General features: G+C 52.0%; 1 protein-coding gene across 6 annotated transcripts in view; it reads left to right on the top strand.

Annotated features, from left to right (window-relative positions):
- The window catches only part of PIK3C2B (phosphatidylinositol-4-phosphate 3-kinase catalytic subunit type 2 beta), a 68,562-nt gene that overhangs the window by 35,050 nt on the left and 14,328 nt on the right, over nucleotides 1-19,184 (top strand). For all 6 annotated transcript variants that reach the window (XR_009695724.1, XR_009695723.1, XM_061159885.1 and 3 more), the window contains exons 13-23: nucleotides 2,839-3,006; nucleotides 3,432-3,543; nucleotides 4,707-4,849; nucleotides 6,002-6,190; nucleotides 7,313-7,406; nucleotides 7,537-7,631; nucleotides 8,297-8,477; nucleotides 9,218-9,325; nucleotides 11,476-11,568; nucleotides 12,385-12,514; nucleotides 16,475-16,611. Coding sequence is in view for 4 of the 6 variants with exons in the window: in XM_061159885.1 (XP_061015868.1) it covers nucleotides 2,839-3,006; nucleotides 3,432-3,543; nucleotides 4,707-4,849; nucleotides 6,002-6,190; nucleotides 7,313-7,406; nucleotides 7,537-7,631; nucleotides 8,297-8,477; nucleotides 9,218-9,325; nucleotides 11,476-11,568; nucleotides 12,385-12,514; nucleotides 16,475-16,611 (1,450 nt within the window). In the remaining 2 variants the exon portion in view is untranslated. The remainder of the gene's footprint in view (nucleotides 1-2,838; nucleotides 3,007-3,431; nucleotides 3,544-4,706; nucleotides 4,850-6,001; nucleotides 6,191-7,312; nucleotides 7,407-7,536; nucleotides 7,632-8,296; nucleotides 8,478-9,217; nucleotides 9,326-11,475; nucleotides 11,569-12,384; nucleotides 12,515-16,474; nucleotides 16,612-19,184) is intronic.

Here is a 19,184-nt window from a genome sequence, read left to right as displayed (position 1 = left end):
TTCTCAGACTGTGAAGTTGAACATTTGTTCAACTCAGAGGCAGTTGTGGCACTGAAGTGAGATAGGTTACAGACATAAAACGAAGCCACAAGCACAGGATAGTAACACCGTGGTATTAACAGTAGTTTGCTGTCGGGAAGGTAGGCATCAGCCAAGCAGAACAGGAAGGAAGTGGAGGTGAGGGTGCCTTGATGGTAACACTGCGGAACTCTGTGCGCCTTCCGTGTTTCCTGTGCTGTGCTCCATCCACTCGTGGAGTTTGGTGCCTCCCCCCAGCTTCACTTTCCCAGACTGACTTAGATCTCTGAGTCCTTGTGTACAAAGCAGAAGATTTAAGAGATTGAGGAGGGTCCTCGGTGAGGCCCCGGGGTGTTGAAATAGGTGAATGGAGAGCCTGGAGATCTGGGAGAGGTGGGCTGTGTTACAGGTGGCGGCTGGGGGACGATCAGAACAGATGCAGCCCCTGTCTCCTGTTGTCACACTTCTACGGTTCTGAGAGCAATAAAGGTGTGAATACAGTTCTCTAACTAAGCAACCGCCAGGGCAGGAGAGGCTCTTGGAGGCGAGGGTGGCTGCATTAAAAGGCTCCTGAATTCCATCATCCCCTTGGGACTCAGCACTGCCGCTAAGGGAGGCGTGCGTTACGTTGCTCTGGCCCAGGCAGGCCCCACAGTGAGCCGTTTCCCGTGGGGTGTCAGAGGGAGGGAAGCAGCCCAGCATGTCCTGCCCTGGGCTGCGTGCCCTGTGGCCTCAGACCCGTGGGGCTGGTGTCCTTCCTAGAGCCTCATGGAAGGGGTTGTCTCAGCGCTGCCTCTGCAGGTCCCCCTCGGGCACCTTCCTGATCAAGACCAAGGCATGTGGGAGGGCGTGCTACAGTGTGGGGCTCAGAGCACAGGCTTGGGGTCCGCCATCCTCTCCTCCCCGCAGGTGCCACCTTGAGCAGGTCATTCAGTCCAAAATGGATGGTGATACGGCCTACCCCATAGGGTTGTTTGAGAGCAGTCGAGACATTGCAAGTAGAGTGCTTGGCACGATACCTAGAGCATGATAAATGTTTTCTTCTTTATCATCTTTGTCGTGTTTTGAGCTGGGGGAGCTCTCTCAGTTCCGGTTTCTCTGTTCCAAGTGACTGAAACGGTGACTGACACATGAAGATGCTTGTGCGTGAAAGGACTAAATGTGTAGCTCCGTTCCAGTGCAGCAACCACAGTGTCACACAGAAAAAAGCACAGTGTACACACGTCACACACGTGAAGCTCTGTTCCCCTTTTCACTGATAGAGAAACTGAGGCACAGAGGTGTGAATAGCTGGCCCAGGTTGGGAGAGGCAGAACCGGGACCGGAAGGGCACATTCCCGGACCCCTGCAGGCAGGAGCTGGCCGCTGTGCCGTGCTGTTGAGGGATGGGTTGCAGAAGGGAGGAGGCCCAAGGCTGCAGCTCACATACTGGTTGTCCAGACTGACCCAGGTGAAGGTCCATGGGGAGATTTCAGAACACCGGATATACCCAAGGGGCGAGGAGAAGGGGGCCTTGGCTGGGGCCAGACTTTCTGGTTTCGGTTCAGAAAGTGTCCGCACTCCGCTTTTCCCCTGGGTGCCCAGCTGGAAGCCAGGCACCCAGGTTCAGGATTAGCTCCGTCTCCTCTCTGCTGTGGGGCCAGCTGGTCCTCTCTGCCACCGTAGTGTGGGGATCAGCTAACTCTCAAAATAGGCCCAACAGCCTGGCTCTGCCCCTGGCCGGGCCTGGCATGCAAGCTGGCTCCTGGAGGGGTCCTAATTATAGCTGTGGGCCCCCGGGGTAGGGCCGGGGCAGGGCCCTGCCAGTCTCTGGCAGGGAGGCAGGAGTGCTCCGCTTAGGTGGAGGTTCCCCCAGGAGTGAGGGGCGCGGTGGGGGGAGCTGCTGGTCATGAAGCTGCTCACCTCGGGGGTGGCCGCCCTGCCTCTGTGCCCTCGGGCCTAGAAGCTGCTGGGCCCGGGGCTGGCCAGAAGGGTGTGACCAAATGGACTTTGGCCCCGGGACAGCTTCCCCGAAAGGTAATGCGGGTCCTCCCTCTTCCCACAGCTTCCCTCCCCTTCCCCCTCACCCCACCCCAGGGCCTTATCCTGAACTTGGAGGGCGCGGCTGGGTGTGGTGTGACTCAGACTAGGAGCAGGCGGAGACCATCTGGGCTGAGGCCCCACGGGGGCTTCTGAGTCTGACTTCTTGGGATCCTGCCAGTTTGCTTTCTCACTACCCGGGGGCAGGGAGGAGCCCCTTCTTTTTGTCCCTTTGGTTTTCAAAATGTTGGGGATGAGAACAAACTATTTGTGTCTGGTGGGTTAGGAGAAGAGGGGGTTAGGGGAGGACAGACAGGTCCCGGCAGGGCTGTCGGGGTTGGGGGAGGGGGCGGGCAGTCAGCGGGAGGAAGAGATCCTGCTGCTGCTTCCTGGTGGTGGGGATTGTTCAGTAGAAAAGGACTGTCAGCAGGAGGGTTCTTGGGGACCCTCTGCAGAAATCCTGAAACTCAGGAAGGAGTGCGGCAGACAGTTTGGGTCATGTCGTTACCTGAACTCTGGGTGACTCTGGCTAAGTGAGTTCTGTCTGGTCACACTGAGTAGCCTCAGAGTCAGAGGATGTTTGCCTGACTCTCCCCAGGGCCTGCAGAGACTCTAGACTGGGATCCCGAGGGCCTTGAGGGAAGTTTTGCCTGCAGTCTGGGGTCTGTCCTAGTTCTGCAGGAAGGCATCCCCAGGGAGCATATGGGAGGCGGCGCCCTCAGCCTCAGCCTGACATCCTGGCCGCCTGGCCTGGAGGCCACAGGGGTGGCACCGGCTGATCTGGTTTCCTGTCCTCCCTAGGATCTGCTTCCCCGTGCAGGTGAACCGGCTGCCTCGGGAGACCCTGCTGTGTGCCACTCTCTACGCTCTGCCCGTGCCCCCGCCTGGGAGCTCCTCGGAGGCCAACAAACAGCGGCGGGTGCCTGAAGCCCTGGGCTGGGTCACTGCTCCGCTCTTCAATTTCAGGCAGTATGTGGGCCCAGGGCACCAGCGTGGCCTTGTGGGGAGGAGGGCCTGGGCAGAGGTGTGACTGGGCAGCTACTGGGCAGGACCTGTGGCCCAGGACTGGTGGGAAGGGGCATGGAAATGCATGCTTAGGTAGTGCCATCTGGTCTTGTCATTGGAAGGACCTCAGAGGTCCTCCAGTCTTGCTCTTTAGTTCATGAAGGCATCCATCCCAGGTGTGGTGAGCTTAGAAAGGCTTCCTGGAGGAAGTGGGGGTTTTTTTAGGGCTTGAAAGAAGGAAAAGGCGGTGATCTGGGGGGAGAATGAGAGAGAAAAGTTGGGCAGTGGATTCAAGCAGAAAAGGCAGATTTTTGGATGGGGAGGCAAGAGGAAAACCGTGTCCTTAGCCACTGGGTTTGTTGGCTCATCCCCCCTTCCATCCCCCTTAGAGTCCTGACCTGTGGCCGGAAGCTTCTGGGCTTATGGCCAGCAACACAGGAAAGCCCCAGTGCCCGCTGGAGTGCGCCCAATTTCCACCAGCCAGACAGTGTGATCCTGCAGGTGAGGGCCCAGCCTGCCCCTCCCCCGCAGGGCCCCCCTGGAGTCGGCGCCAAAGCTCCCTGGAGGTCTGGGCTGGGGCGGCAGGAGAGCGTGCGGAGCTGGGGTGTGGGGTGGTGTGACGGCGGCTGCCAGGTGCGTGAGGCTGGAGCAGAGCGGGAGGGCCGTCTCTGTGGAGTCCTGGAGGTCACCTGATCTCAAGGAGCCCGAGGCGGGATTTGAGGCCCTTGCCAAGCGGGGCTCAGCTCCTCAGAGCCCTTTATGATGAAGGGGCTAATATTAGTAGTCTGAGCCATCCCCTCCTGGGGCCCGTGGGGAAGCCCTCGCACAGCCACTCAGTGTTCTAGTGGGGGGACCCATTCTCTGGACCAGGGAGGAGTTGGTTAGGTCCAGGGTCTAGTTACCACTCTATGGCTCCCTTGCGGTCGTGAGATGCTTTGGTATGGAGTATGGAATATCAAAGTGGATACAGAAAACGAAAAAAAAAAAAAAAAGAGAGAGAGAGACAAAGTGGATACAGAGTAAAAGCTCCCAGAGGCAGGCATTTTTATCTGTCGTGTTTACTACTCTGTACCCAGGGCTTAATGCTTGGCATATATTAGATGTCAATAAGCGTTGTCAGTAAGCATTTCTTGAATGAAAGAATGTGGAACCCCCTTTGAGGACGGTCTCCCTGAGCTCTGACATCCCTTATAGGAGGATGAACATGGCAGAATAGAGCAAGGGGACGCAGCATTGCGGGCCTCAGAGTTGACAGGGCCCTCGCCTCGCATGTGGCCCCACCTTCCATCAGGCAGTACCCTCCAAGACTGAAGGCTCCCCGGCCTCGGCGTGGAGGCTCCAGTGGCTCAGCCTCATCACGCATCTGTTCAGATCTCTGGCCTGGGACCAGTCCCCTCACCTAGAGGCATCTCAGCCCAACCTCTTCCTCACCTGACCATTTTTCTTTCTGTCTCTCTGTTTCTGTCTCATTTTTTTTGCTGGAGGTTATAGCTGGAAGGGACTGTAGTGGTCACTAGGTCCAGCAAGGTTATTTTACAAAGACTCTGAGGGGGAGGGAGGGAGGCAGGAATGCTGGCAGGTAGGAGGGATGTGGAGCCCCAGGTCCGTGGCAGCCCCACCCAGTTGTGGTTCTCTCTCCTCACTTTCCTGATGTCATCTCGAAGATTGACTTTCCCACCTCGGCCTTTGACATCAAGTTCACCAGCCCTGCTGGAGACAAGTTCAGCCCCCGCTATGAGTTTGGCAGCCTCCGGGAGGAAGACCAACATGTGCTTAAAAACATCATGCAGAAGGAGTCCCTGCACTGGTGAGGTGCAGGGCATGCCCCGTGTGTGACTCGGGCCTCCATTGAATTTCTCGGGTTCCAGCTGACCTCCCAGCAGGTCCCTGTCCTCCTGCTCTGGGAGGCGAGGTGGGCTGGGGTGGGCATTGATTGCCACCTAGGCGGGAAGCCATGGAGAGGGGGCCCCGCAGCCCCTAGAGCTTTTCAAAAGCCAGCCTTAGGAGAGTGGAGAGCTCAGAGTGAGGATGTTAGATCCGGGAATGCCCCTCCCCACAATGGGCACTTGAGCCAGGATCAGCTGGCCAGGAGCAGCAGAGCTTTGCCCACCGCAGATGAGCTGCCCGCTGTTTGCTGTCCATGGGGCTGCTGGGCTCTATGCTTCCCACCGTGCCCCGACCTGCTGTCCCCGCCACACCCGCAGCTTTGGCGTTTCTCTGGCCTTGGGACTTTCCAAAAACATCCGCTGTCAAGGCAAGCTGGCAGCTCTCGGGGGTCTGTGAGCCCAAGCTGATCTCACCCTTGGGGCCGCTTCTCTCAGCGGGTTTGGAGGAGCTGGCGGGTCCGGGCGCTCCCTGGGCTGTCCTCTCGTGCCCTCTCTGGCTCCGGCATGCCATTGTCTGTGGCAGCTGAGGAAAGGAGAGAGCTGGGTCTTCTCTCGCTGGCTCCTGTCCCATCGGGGCACACCCCCCGCCTCCCCCCGCTGACCCCGTACTCATCAGCCCCTCAGCTCCCTCCCGCATTGGACACCTGATCACAGGCCAGGCCCGAGTAGCTGCAGGCGCTCTGGCTGGCCCCCAGGCCTCTCGGCTGCCCAGAGCCCAGCATGGGGACCGCTGCCCTCTGGTGGCTCCACTTGGGAGCTGCCCTCAGTGATGCCCCCAGTGCACCCGCAGGAGGGGCAGCCGATTCGGTGCCCTGGGCCCTGCTGTCCCTGAGATTTGGACTCTGGCTCCCGAAGTTCGCTTCACACGTTGCAATCCCTTTAGGGACAGCCTCTCTCTTCCCCATCTGACTTAAGGGCTCTTGGGTGTAGCCTGGACAGAGGCGTTCACAGCGCCCCTAGGGTACTAGGAGGGAAGTTGGGGAGCTCTTTAATCGCTGAGCACAGCGTTCTCCTGGGCTCCTTGCAGACAGCTGACCCCGCGCCCTCTCACCCCCCACCGCCCCCGCCCCCAGGCTCACGGATGCGGACAAAAAGCGCCTGTGGGAGAAGCGGTATTACTGCCACGCGGAGGTGAGCGCGCTCCCCCTGGTGCTCGCCAGCGCCCCCAGCTGGGAGTGGGCCTGCCTCCCCGACACCTATGCTCTGCTGGCACAGTGGACCCCCATGAACCACCAGGACGCCCTGGGGCTCCTGCACGCCACGTGAGTCGCGACACCCACCTTTCCCGACCAAAAGTCCTGCCCGAGGCAGGCTGCGGTGCTGGAGTGAGCCAGTCCTGGGGAGAGCGGTCAAGTGGGCCTGGAAATTCTGGGCTTTCCACTTCTTTTTCTCTTTATCACATTCCACCCGTTCCCCTCATGTTATACTATGAACATTTTCCAAATGTGCAACAGAACTGAAAACAGTGAACATCCATATTCCCACCACCTAGATTCTAACCTTAGCATTTATTACATTTGATTTATTCTGTATGTACTTCCATCAATATATCTTATTTTTATATGCATTTTGAAGTAAATTGAGACATCATAACTCCTTCCTAAATTCTTTAGCAAGCGTATCATTAACTAGAGCTTGTTAATGTTTATTTACAGTTTTTCCTTTGAGATGAAATATACATATAAATAAATGCCCGAGCCTTATGTGTACATTTGCTGAGATTTGATGTATGCACACACCTGTTTAACCCAAATCTTACTACTTAATTCTTTTAAAGCCACCGATTTTTTCTTTCCTCTGGGGACACAGGCTTCCAGTCTCAAACTCTTAGATGGTACCCACTGTTCTTGGCTTATTTTCTACTACTCTTAGTAATTAAAATGTATCTAATCCATGCATTTTACCTTAAGGACTTTTTGAGGCAATGGATTTGCTAATCTCTGCTAAACTAACTCTGGCTAGGTATACTGGCTTATATATAATTCCATGATCTCTGTTACTCACCAGACAAGTTTTGCATTAAAGGATGGTACCAAGAAGTGATAACACTTTGACTCTCATGAGGGCTCTTTGATGATGGGAATTTCTAGCAGCGTGAGAATTAAGGAAGAGATCTTTGGGTGTAGGTTTGAGAACTTTGTCTCATTTTCTTTAGCTCAGACAGGGAATGAGAATGACTTCCATGGCCTGAGGCTGACTCTGACTGTGGGCTGGGCCATTCTCAAGGAAAAGATGCTTAAGGACTCCTAGTGGCTTTGGCAGATTCTGGGAGTCATTACCTTTTCTCCACCCATGCCTCTGAGGCCCTGTGGTAAGGACGCTTGCTCAGTCCTGTGCCTCAGACCTGGGGCTGGATTGTCAGCGTTCTGGGCTCCGTCCTGCAGGTTCCCAGACCAGGAGGTGCGTCGCATGGCTGTGCAGTGGATCGGCTCCCTCTCTGACGCCGAGTTGCTGGACTACTTGCCCCAGCTTGTGCAGGTGGGTGGGCTGGCCTTCTGTCCAGTTCTGGTGGTCCCACCCCCCGGACCCCAAGACAGACTGTATCCTACAGGGACATTGCTTGGTGTAGAATACGGACAGTCTGCAAAGCCTCCTGTCTCCTACCCAGGCCTTAAAGTACGAATGCTACCTGGACAGCCCCTTGGTGCGCTTCCTCCTGAAACGAGCGGTCTCTGACTTGAGAGTGACTCACTACTTCTTCTGGTAAAACTGTGTGCAGAAAGGGGGGAGGTAGACTTGTCTCCCTCACTTGGGAGTATTTTACTCTCAGCCTGCAGGGTAGGGGCTTCCCGGGTGGCACTAGTGGTAAAGAACCTGCCTGCCAGTGCAGGAGACAAAAGAGACGCAGGTTCTATTCCTGGGTTGGGAAGATCCCCTGGAGGTGGGCATGGCAACCCACTCCAGTATTCTTGCCTGGAGAGTCCCACGGACGTAGGAGCCTGGCGGGCTGCAGTCCGAGGGTTTGCAAAGAGTCGGACACCACTGAAGCGATTTAGCACTGCCGGGTGGGGAGCTGAACCGTCTGGGTTGCAGTATTTGGGCCAGCACCTTTTCCTCAGGGGGGTCTCAGCCCACCCCTATGATAAGCAGAGTGGGGATCATCCCTGGCCCTCCCCTCCACCCTCACATGGCAGAAATGTAAAGGAGAAACCAGATGCATGAGGGCTTTGCACTCTACTTAAAAGCAGCACGGGCAAGCTGAGAAGTGGATGAACACCTCTGTATTAGCTTTACATCCAGAGTCTGTTTTCCTTCCCAAGTTTGGGGTGGGTTTTCCAGGGAGTTGGAGCTGGGTCTGGCCATTCCTCAGCCCCCTTGCCTGTGATCCCTTGGGTGTTCTGACTGCGGTGCTTCCCTTTGCCGGATAGGTTGCTGAAGGACGGCCTCAAGGACTCTCAGTTCAGCATCCGATACCAGTATCTGCTGGCCGCCTTGCTGTGTTGCTGTGGCAAGGGGCTGAGGGAGGAGTTTAACCGCCAGTGCTGGCTTGTTAATACCCTGGCCAAACTGGCCCAGCAGGTCCGGGAGGCTGCTCCTTCTGCACGGCAGGTGAGCAGGGCGAGGCTGCCTCTGTGCAATTCCGGTTCTGGGCCTCTGCAGCCAGTCGTAACTCCTCAGGCCTCCTGACCAGCAGGACGGCCCTTGACCATCGCTGGTGAGGGGCTGGAAGGAGGCGATTCTCTCATCTACAGGCTACAAACCATGGGTGTGCTTTCTTTGGCTTGCTAAGTATTAAAGTGTTTATTTAACTGTTTGCCTTTAAAGGCTGAGCTAAGTGGTATGAGTGGTTCACCGCACAAGAGCATCCAGCCAGAGGGCCAAGTGAGGGCTCAAATTCAGTCATCCTTTGTTCACTGTGCGGTGAGCCCCATTTCAGGACCACCAGAGGGGGCACCTTTATATGTGTAGAATGGGCCTGTGTTACGTCAATATTAGCGATCCTGGTTGCTAATCTTTAAAGATTGGGAGGTGATAAAGTCTAGATTATTGGCTTTCTCTGGCCACCGCCCAAGGGGCAGCTCCTCCTGGGCCTGCCGCCCACCGTGTATTCACCGCGGCCCCCATAAGCTGTTCTGTCATCCACTCTGTCTCTGCAGGTGTTTGGGCTGTGGCCTGGCGCTGGCCCGGGCAGGGGTGTGGGAGGGGTTTTCCTTCATTGCGGTCTGCAGGAGGCTGTCCATACCTCTCTAGTGGTTGTTTCCATACCAGCCGCTACTGGGCACCCGCCCGGGGAGAGGCCTGACTTCGGTGGAGCCTCCGGCCCTCACCCCACCCTGCTCTCCCCACAGGGCATCCTCCGCACCGGCCTGGAGGAGGTGGAGCAGTTCTTCACCCTCAACGGCTCCTGCCGGCTGCCCCTCAGCCCCAGTCTGCTGGTTAAGGGCATCGTGCCCAGGGTGAGTGACTGGTGGGTGTGGGGCTCTCAGAGTGGGGAGGGCTCATGGAAGCAGGGTCCTCACTGACCAGGTTACTGAGAGAGACGAGGAAGACAAGCTTATGTGGAGCCTCTTCCCAGCCCTGACGCATATGGTCTTTCACCTGACAGCTGTGTGGTGTGGGTAAGTGTGTGGTGTGGGTAAGTGTGTGGTGTGTGGTGGGGTAAGTGTGTGGTGTTGGGTGGGGTGAGTGTGTGGTGTGTGGTGGGGTGAGTGTGTGGTGTGTGGTGGGGTAAGTGTGTGCTGTGGGTAAGTGTGTGGTGGGGTAAGTGTGTGGTGTGGGTAAGTGTGTGGTGGGGGTAAGTATGTGGTGGGATGAGTGTGTGGTATGTGGTGGGGTAAGTGTATGGTGGGGGTAAGTGTGTGGTGGGGTAAGTGTGTGGTGTGTGGTGGGGTAAGTGTGTGGTGTTGGGTGAGTGTGTGGTGGGGTGAGTGTGTGGTGTGTGGTGGGGGTAAGTGTGTGGTGTTGGGTGGGGTGAGTGTGTGGTATGTGGTGGGGTGAGTGTGTGGTGTGTGGTGGGGTAAGTGTATGGTGGGGTAAGTGTGTGGTGGGGTAAGTGTGTGGTGTGTGGTGGGGTAAGTGTGTGGTGGGGTAAGTGTGTGGTGGGGTGAGTGTGTGGTGCGTGGTGGGGTAAGTGTGTGGTGTTGGGTGAGTGTGTGGTGGGGTGAGTGTGTGGTGTGTGGTGGGGGTAAGTGTGTGGTGTTGGGTGGGGTGAGTGTGTGGTATGTGGTGGGATGAGTGTGTGGTGTGTGGTGGGGTAAGTGTGTGCTGTGGGTAAGTGTGTGGTGGGGTAAGTGTGTGGTGGGGTGAGTATGTGGTGTATGGTGGGGGTAAGTGTGTGGTGTGTGGTGGGGTAAGTGTGTGGTGGGGTGAGTGTGTGGTGTGTGGTGGGGGTGAGTGTGTGGTGTGTGGTGGGGGTAAGTGTGTGGTGTGTGGTGGGGTAAGTGTGTGGTGGGGTGAGTGTGTGGTGTGTGGTGGGGGTAAGTGTGTGGTGTGTGGTGGGGTAAGTGTGTGGTGGGGTGAGTGTGTGGTGTATGGTGGGGGTAAGTGTGTGGTGTGTGGTGGGGTAAGTGTGTGGTGGGGTGAGTGTGTGGTGTGTGGTGGGGGTAAGTGTGTGGTGTTGGGTGGGGTAAGTGTGTGGTGGGGTGAGTGTGTGGTGGGGTAAGTGTGTGGTGGGGTGAGTGTGTGGTGTGTGGTGGGGGTAAGTGTGTGGTGTTGGGTGGGGTAAGTGTGTGGTGGGGTGAGTGTGTGGTGGGGTAAGTGTGTGGTGGGGTGAGTGTGTGGTGTATGGTGGGGGTAAGTGTGTGGTGTGTGGTGGGGTAAGTGTGTGGTGGGGTGAGTGTGTGGTGTGTGGTGGGGGTAAGTGTGTGGTGTTGGGTGGGGTAAGTGTGTGGTGGGGTGAGTGTGTGGTGTGTGGTGGGGTAAGTGTGTGGTGTGTGGTGGGGTAAGTGTGTGGTGGGGTGAGTGTGTGGTGGGGTAAGTGTGTGGTGGGGTAAGTGTGTGGTGTTTGGTGGGGTAAGTGTGTGGTGTGTGGTGGGGTGAGTGTGTGGTGCGGTGAGTGTGTGGTGGGGGTAAGTGTGTGGTGTGTGGTGGGGTAAGTGTGTGGTGGGGTGAGTGTGTGGTGTGTGGTGGGGTAAGTGTGTGCTGTGGGTGAGTGTGTGGTGGGGTGAGTGTGGCTGGGTCAGGGTCTCTCCTGGTGATGCCGAGGTTGAAGGCCAGCTGGCGGTCTGCCGTCCGCCCAGCGCTCTCCCTGTGCCCAGAGGTGTTCTCAGTGCTTCCCTTTGGCTGTCACATTTCATCCTTACCACTCTCATGAAGCAAGTACTGTGAGCCCCGTTTTAGAGGAGAGTTATAGATGGGACACCTGATTTGCCAGCAGTCACGCAGCGTAGCAGTGGAGTGAACGGGAGGGGTCAGAGGTCGGGCGCAGGAGCTGAAGCCCTAACACGCTAGAACGGGGTGAGGGCGATGGGAGGGAAGAGCAGGAGTGTGCGCTCTGCAGAGACCTGAGGAAACGGTGAGCGGCCGCTGCTGGAGCAGTGGGGCGGCCATTTTCCTGCATGGGCCTGGGCCACCCTGACCCTCACCACTACCCTCTCGACGGTGACAGGACTGTTCCTACTTCAACTCCAACGCCGTTCCCCTCAAGCTCTCCTTCCAAAATGTGGACCCGCTGGGCGAGAACATCCGTGTCATCTTCAAGGTGAGGACCCCCTCTCAAGCCTGGTGGGATGTAGGTGGTAGAGAGAGGAGAGGAGGGAATCCAAGGGGGGCAGAAACAGCCTCAGGGCCCTTCTCTTCCTGCTAATTGCACTCACGCTGCCACTATAGTGCATGAAAGACTATCGGCTGAAAAAGGAAACAGATCAACTGTGTGTGGGCCCAGAGAACTAGGAACAGTGTTGGAATGTACAGGGAGGCAGCTGACAGCCTGTCAGAAGTGCTTTCTAGAAGGCCAGCAATGGAGCAGATAAGGTGCTAACCTGCTTGTCTCTGGGGTGTTCAGGCTGAATGACTGTGACAGGCATGCTGAGGGGGAAATTCATGTATCAGGTGGAGGTTGGATTTAGATGAATCTTGAGGTCCCTCTAACTGGTCCGTCTCTGATTCTGAGGAATAAATACAGCCTCAGAGCGTACAGTCCAGGGGAGGAAATGAAAGACATGAGCATGGCTTAGTCACATACATGTGCTGTATGTAAGCTCCAAATCCAAGGTGTAAACCCTTGACTTGGATGGTTAGGAGGGCTGCATGAAGAAGGGGACCCAGACTTCACTTCAGATAGGGGTGTGGGGTTAGGGAAAGACCACACTACCACGGGGATAAAGTGTGGCTGTTGGCCCCTCTCTGGTGTCTGACCTGGTGGGAGCTGGGTGAGCAGGTCCGAGGGTGAGGTGGAGACCTGGGCAGTTCCTGGCCACTGTAGTCTGGGTCAAGGTTGCCCTCCTGGGAGAGCTGGGGCCTGGTGTGAGCTGGGGAAGGTGATCAAGGTGGTTCTGGTCCGTCTTCCTTCATCTAGTGTGGGGACGACCTTCGCCAGGACATGCTGACCCTGCAGATGATCCGCATCATGAGTAAGATCTGGGTCCAGGAGGGGCTGGACATGCGCATGGTCATCTTCCGCTGCTTCTCCACTGGCCGGGGGAGAGGTCAGTCAGGGGTGGGCGGGGTGATGGCTGGGCAGCTGCGGTGGGGGGCGTCCTTGCTTAATGCCCTTCTGTCGTTCCTTCACATGAACTTTGTGCTTCTCCAGAAAAATGAAAAGGGCAGGATTATTCCGTTAGAAACTATGGAATGGCATAAAAAAAGAAGGCAGGGAGAGAGACTCATAAAATAAAACAGATTTGGAGACATAGCAACCATGTGTACTGTGTAGACTTTGGATTCTGATTCTTACAGACCCAACTGTGGAAAGATATTTTTGAGAGAGTGGTGGGAAATTTGCATGTAGATTGGGCCAGATCAGATCAGATCAAAAAATGATTGTTAAATTTTTAGATTTAATGCCATAATTATGTCCTTGTTAGTTATACTTGGAATACTTATGAGTGAAATGGCATGTATGGGATTTACTTAAAAATACTCCAGATGGGACTGAGGCTGGAGGAGAGAAGAGGGAGGCAGGGCTGGGTGATTGAAATAGATGAAACAAAATTAGCAAAATGTTGATAATTTTTGAAACTGGGTGATGGTTATTTGTGAGTTCTTGGTACCATTTCTTTATTCTTACATGTATTTGAAAATCTAGTAATAAAAGTTAAAACAATAAAAGATCATGGCTATGAGCTGGGGAGGCCACAGAGTCACAATGTGGAATATGAAAGCTGGGAATATCTTTCCCCTTAGTATATATATATTTTAATTGAGCTATAATTGCTCCACAGTACTGTGCCAGCTTCTGCTGTACAATGAATTAGATGTATCCATGTATCCACATATCCATGTATCCAGCCACATGTACACATATACCCCCTCTCCCAGTCTTCCCATCCCCCAGCCCTTCCATTCCATCTTCTAGGTTGGCACAGAGCACTGAGCTGAGCTCCTTGTGCTATCAGCAGCTCCCACCAGCTCTCTGCTTTACACATGGTCGTGGCCTGTCTGTCCCAGTCCCCAGGTCATCCCCTGCTGCCTCCATTCTCTGTGTCTGTGTCTGTTTCTGCCCTGCAAATAGGCTCATCTGTACTGTTTTTCTAGACTCCACAAATATGCCTTATTAGACAATATTTGTTTTTTTCTTTCTGATTTACTTCATTCTGTATGACAGGCTCTAGGTCCATCCACGTCTCTACAAATGACCCAGTTTCATTCCTTTTCATGGTTGAGCAGCTTTCCATTGTGTATATGTACCACATCCTCTTTATGCATTCATCTGTTAATGGACATTTAGGTTGTGTCTATGTCCTGGAGATTATTGTAAATAGCGCTGCAATGAACGTTGGGATACATGTGTCTTTTTGAATTATGATTTTCTCAGGTTATATGCCCAGTAGTGGGTTTACTGGGTCATATGGAACCTCCATACTGTTTTCCATAGTGGTTGTATCAATTGACAGTCCCACTAACGTGTAGGAGGATTCCCTTTTTTATACCCTCTCCAGCCTTGATTGATTGTAGATTTTTTTATCTTTGACCAGTGTGAGATGAGACCTCATTCTAGTTTTGATCCACAATTCTCTAATAACTAGGAATGTTGACATCTTTTCATGTACCTCTGGGCCATCTGTATGTCTTCTTTGGAGAAATACCTATTTAGGTCTTCTGCCCATTTTTTGATTGGGTTGTTTGTCATTTTGATATTGAGCTGTATGAGCTGTTTGAATATTTTGGAGATTAATCCCTTGTCGGTTGCTTCGTTTGCAAATATTTTCTCCCATTCTGAGGGTTGTCTTTTCATCTCATTTATGGTTTTCTTTGCAGTGCAAAAGCTTTTAAGTTTAGTTAGAGCCCATTTGTTTCTTTCTGTTTTTAGTTTCATTACTCTAGGAAGTGGGTCAAAAAAGATCTTGCTGTGATTTATGTCAAAGAGTGTTCTTCCTGTGTTTTCCTCTAAGCATTTTGTCCAGTCTTATATTTAGGTCTTTAATTCATTTTGAGTTTATTTTTGTGTATGGTGTTGAGTGTTCTAATTTCATTCTTTAATATGTAACTATCTAGTTTTCCCAGCGCCAATTATTAAAAGAGATTGTCTTTTCACCATTGTATATTCTTGCCTTCTTTGTCATAGATTAGGTGACCACAGGTGTGTGGGTTTAATCTCTGGGCTTTCTATTCCAATCTGTTGATCCACATTTCTGTTTTTCTTCCTGTGCCATGCTGTCCTAATTATTGTAGCTTAGTCTGAAGTCAGGGAACCTGATTCCTTCAGCTCTGTTTTTGTTCTCAAGATTGCTTTGGCTATTTGGGATCTTTCGTGTATCCATACAAATTGTAAAACTTTTTGTTCGAATTCTGTGGAAAATGCTGTTGGTAATTTGATAGTGACTGCATTGATTCTGTAGATTGCTTTCGGGTAGTAGTCATTTTCACAATCTTGATTCTTCTAATCCAAGAACATGGTGTATCTCTCCATCTGTTTGTGTCATCTTTCATTTCTTTCATCAGTATCTTACAGTTTTCTAAGGGCAGGTGTTTTGTCTCCTTGAGTAGGTTTATTCCTATTCTTTTTGTTGCAGTGATAAATGGGATTATTTCCTTAACTTCTCTTTCTGATCTTTTGTTGTTGGTGTTTAGGTATGCAAGATCTTTCTGTACATTACTTTTGTAACCTACAAGTTTAACAGATTCATTGATGAGCTCTAGAAGTTTTCTGGTGGCATCTTTAGAATTTTCTGTGGATAGTATCATGTCATTTGCAAACAGTGACAGTTTTACTTCTTTTTCAGTTTGGATTCCTTTTGTTTCTTTTTCTTCTCTGATTGCCATGGCTAGGACTTCCAAAACTGTTGAATAATAGTGTCAAGAGTGGACATCCTTGTCTTGTTCCTCCTGATCTTAGGGGAAATGCTTTCAGTTTTTCACCATTGAGAATGATGTTTGCCAAGGGTTTGTCATATATGGCCTTTATTATGTGGAGGTAGGTTTCCTCTGTGCCCACTTTCTGGAGAGTTTTTATCATAAACCAGTGTTGAATTTTGTCAAAAGCTTTTCCTGCATCTATTGAGATGATCATATGGTTTTTCTTCTTTGTTAATATAGAACACCTTGATTTGTTTATGTATGTTAAAGAATCCTTGCATGCCTGAGATAAATCCCACTTGATTATGGAGTGTGATCCTTTTAACATGTTGTTGGATTCTGTTTGCTAGTATTTTGTTGAGGATTTTTGCATCAGTGTTCATCATTAATACTGGCTTGTAAGTTTCTTTTTTGTGATATCTCTGTCTGACTTTGGTATCAGGGTGATGGTGGCTTTGTAGAGTGAGCTTGGTAGCATTCCTTTCTCTACAGTTTTTTGGAAGAGTTTGAGAAGGATGGGTGTTAGGTCTTCTCTAAATGCTTGGAGCCATCTGGTCATGGGCTTTTGTTAAAAGATTTTAAATTGCAGTTTCAATTTCATTACTTGTGGTTGGTCTGTTTGTTTTTCTATTTCTTCCTCATTCAGTCTTGGAAGGTTGTACCTTTCTAAGGATTTGTTCATTTCTTCCATGTTGTCCATTTTGTTGGCATATAGTTGCTTGTGGTAGTTACTTATGACATGCTGTATTTCTGTGGTGTCAGTTGTAATTTTCCCTTTTTAATTTCTAATTTTACTGATTTGAATCCTCTCACTGTTTTCCTTGATGAGTCTGGCTAAAGATTTATCAATTTTGCTTGTCTTCTCAGAGAACGAGCCTTTCGTTTCATTGATTTTTGCTGTTGTTTTCTTCATTTCTATTTTATGTCTGCCCTGATTTTTATGATTTCCTTCTTTCTACTAACTGTGGGTTTTGTTTGTTCTTTCTCTAGTTGCTTTAGGTGTAAGGTTGATCTTTCCCCTTATTATCGACGTTTGTCCAAATGTCCTAGAGCTTAATTTATAGGGATGCATCCAGCAAAGCTCTTGTAGTCCTTTCCTGACAGATAGCTTTTCTCTGCTCTGGAGAGTGACTCGGTGTCTCCCCTCACAGGGATGGTGGAGATGATCCCCAACTCTGAGACCCTGCGCAAGATCCAGGTGGAGCACGGGGTGACCGGTTCCTTTAAGGACCGGCCCCTCGCCGACTGGCTGCAGAAGCACAACCCTGGGGAGGACGAGTATGAGAAGGTAGGACTGAAGCGGGGGTGAGGCTGGGGTGGGATGCGCGTGGCCTGGCCCCCTGCTGTGTTCCCGCAAGGCCTGCGTGTGCCCAGCGAAGACAGCTCAGCTGTGCTGGGAGGGGAGAAACACTCCTGGTGGACTGGTGCCTCCCAGTGTCTAGAGGTGGTTAAATGCCTGAGAAGCTGACCAAGCACATCCTCTGGTATCCAGCTGGGAAGCCTCAGGCAGACTGAGTTTGGAGGAAGGGGTACCCTCTTAGTCAGGGGTCCTATTCAGGTCCTCCTATGCCTTCTGAGGAGTCCAGTGATGCTCTGCAGAACAAGAGTTGGAAGAAACTTAAGAGATCATTTTATCCGACTCCTCTTTTTAATTAATTTATTTTCTAAATGAAGGATAATTGCTTTACAGAATTTTGCTGTTTTCTGCCAAACATCAACATGAATCAGCCATAGGTATACATACGTCCCCTCCCTCTTGAACCTCCCTCCCATCTCCCCATCCCACCCCTCTAGGTCGTTACAGAGCCTCTGTTTGCGTTCCCTGAGTCATAGAGCAAATTCCCATTGGCTATCTGTTTTATCCAACTCCTCTTTTCCATAGATGTGAAGTAAGGTTCATTCAGTTGTTCCCAGTTTCGGAGTTAGTGTGTGGCATGCAGGGGTGCAGGTGGATGATGACACAGAGACGATGGAGCAGGTAGTTGCCTTTGCTCGGGAGGGGCTTTCCTGGGCGGTAAGGCTCGGTGGCCTGCGGGGCCCTGTGGTTGGCGCGCAGCCTCACAGCTCTGGCCTCTGGCTTCATCATGTTTGAGGGAGAGAGAGTGAGTCATAATCACCACGCTCCTAAGAGGAGGGCCTTAAACCAGAATGCTAATTTATGGGGATCGATACATACTGACTTTTCTTGACCAGTGCCTTTTATCCCTTAGGGAGAACCTACATGGGCAGCCAAATTATAATCAGAATGTTGTTTAGTGAATATGTAATTAGAGCATCTTCCAAGGCCGTGAGTGCTTGCGTTCCCCAGGGTTTAATTGCTGGCCTGCTGAGCTCTTTGTACTCTTCTTGGGCCAGTTCACCATCTCCTGTTACTTTACCCCTGCTGCTGATGACTTCCAGAGCCATCCCCTCTTCCCTCTCACCATCTGATTGCTGGATCTCTGCTTGTGTTGACCTGTGTCAAACTCAAGTCAAAACCGAGCTTTCTGGCTCTCTTTGTCCTCTTGAAACCTGGTTTTTGTGTGTGTCCTGAGTGATAAGACTCTCTGTGTGGTCTCCCAAGACAGAGCCATGAGTCTCCTGCTTTTTATTTTACTTCATTTAGCTTTACGCTGTGCTGGGTCTCCGTCGTTGTGCGTGGGCTTCTCCTGGCAGGGGCTCCTCTTGCTGCAGAGTCGGGCTCTAGGGCACGTGGTCTTCAGCAGCTGTCACAGGCGGGCTCTGGAGCGCAGGCTCAGGAGTTGTGGCACTTGGGCTTAGTTGCCCCGCGGCATGTGGAATCTTCCCGGATGAGGCATGGAATCTATGTCCCCTGCATTGACAGGTGACTTCTTAACCAGTGGGCCGCCAGGGCAGTCTGAGTCACAGTCTGCCTGATGCCTCCGCTCTGCTTTAGCGAGCCATGTTGACTCTGTTCCCCAGAGGCCTCTTGACTCTGACTGACTTCTTCTCACCATTTCTTTCAGCCGGGTGCTGTCTGCCCCCTGAACCACTGGAATGCCTCTCCTCTTCCCATTATCATTCTCTGCTTGATTTCTGAGGCTTTTAAAATAAAGTGCAAACTGCTAATGTCACGCCTTTGCTCTCTGTTCTTCAAGGACTCCTTGTGTCCTAAGAGATGAGCTCATCATACACGACATTGTGGCAAAGCCCTTTGTAACCTAGCCCCGCCGACCCCTGTAGTCTCCTCCTCTGTGCCTCCCCGTCTTATGGTCACTTACGTTGTAGCTTAGGGAGCCACCTCCATTTCCTAGATTCTTTTAGACGGTGGTGCTTCCTTTGCCAGAAAAGCCCTTTCTTCTTTTCCCCGTCCCTCCAAACCCACCTCCTCTATGTTGTGAATGTTAAGGTCCTCTACCTTTGGAAAGAAGTAATATTGTCTCCACCCGCCCTCAACTCCATATGCTATTTATACTAACAGGTATTTTTCAGGTATTAAATAGCCACCATAGAGAGGCATTGTACTTGGTGTTGGAATTGTGATTACTCCTTGCCAATGTAATAAAGAGTCATAATAAATGTTATAGAAGTTTGTACAACAAGAATGCACATAGAAATTAACTCAGCATCTCCATGTTTAATATCAGTCTTTCAAAGGTGACTCTCACCTCTTCTAGCCTTTCTACGAGAATGATGCTGGGAGTTTTTTATGGTGCCTTCCAGGAGGGAAGAGCTAGAGATGTTTGTCTCTTGGCCACCTACTCAGCAAACAGAGTACCCCCACCCTACACATGAAACCCCTTAAATCAGGAGCTCTCTCTTTATACGTTGAGACTTCCTGCCAGTAAGCAGCTAATACCCTGTATAACTCAGGTGAGGAGACTTTAGTCATCTACACTGTGACATAGGACAGGCATACAG

This window comes from Dama dama, chromosome 14 (assembly GCF_033118175.1).
Source record: "Dama dama isolate Ldn47 chromosome 14, ASM3311817v1, whole genome shotgun sequence".
Classification (NCBI taxonomy): domain Eukaryota; kingdom Metazoa; phylum Chordata; class Mammalia; order Artiodactyla; family Cervidae; genus Dama; species Dama dama.
This window is presented reverse-complemented; position numbering and strand designations above follow the sequence as displayed.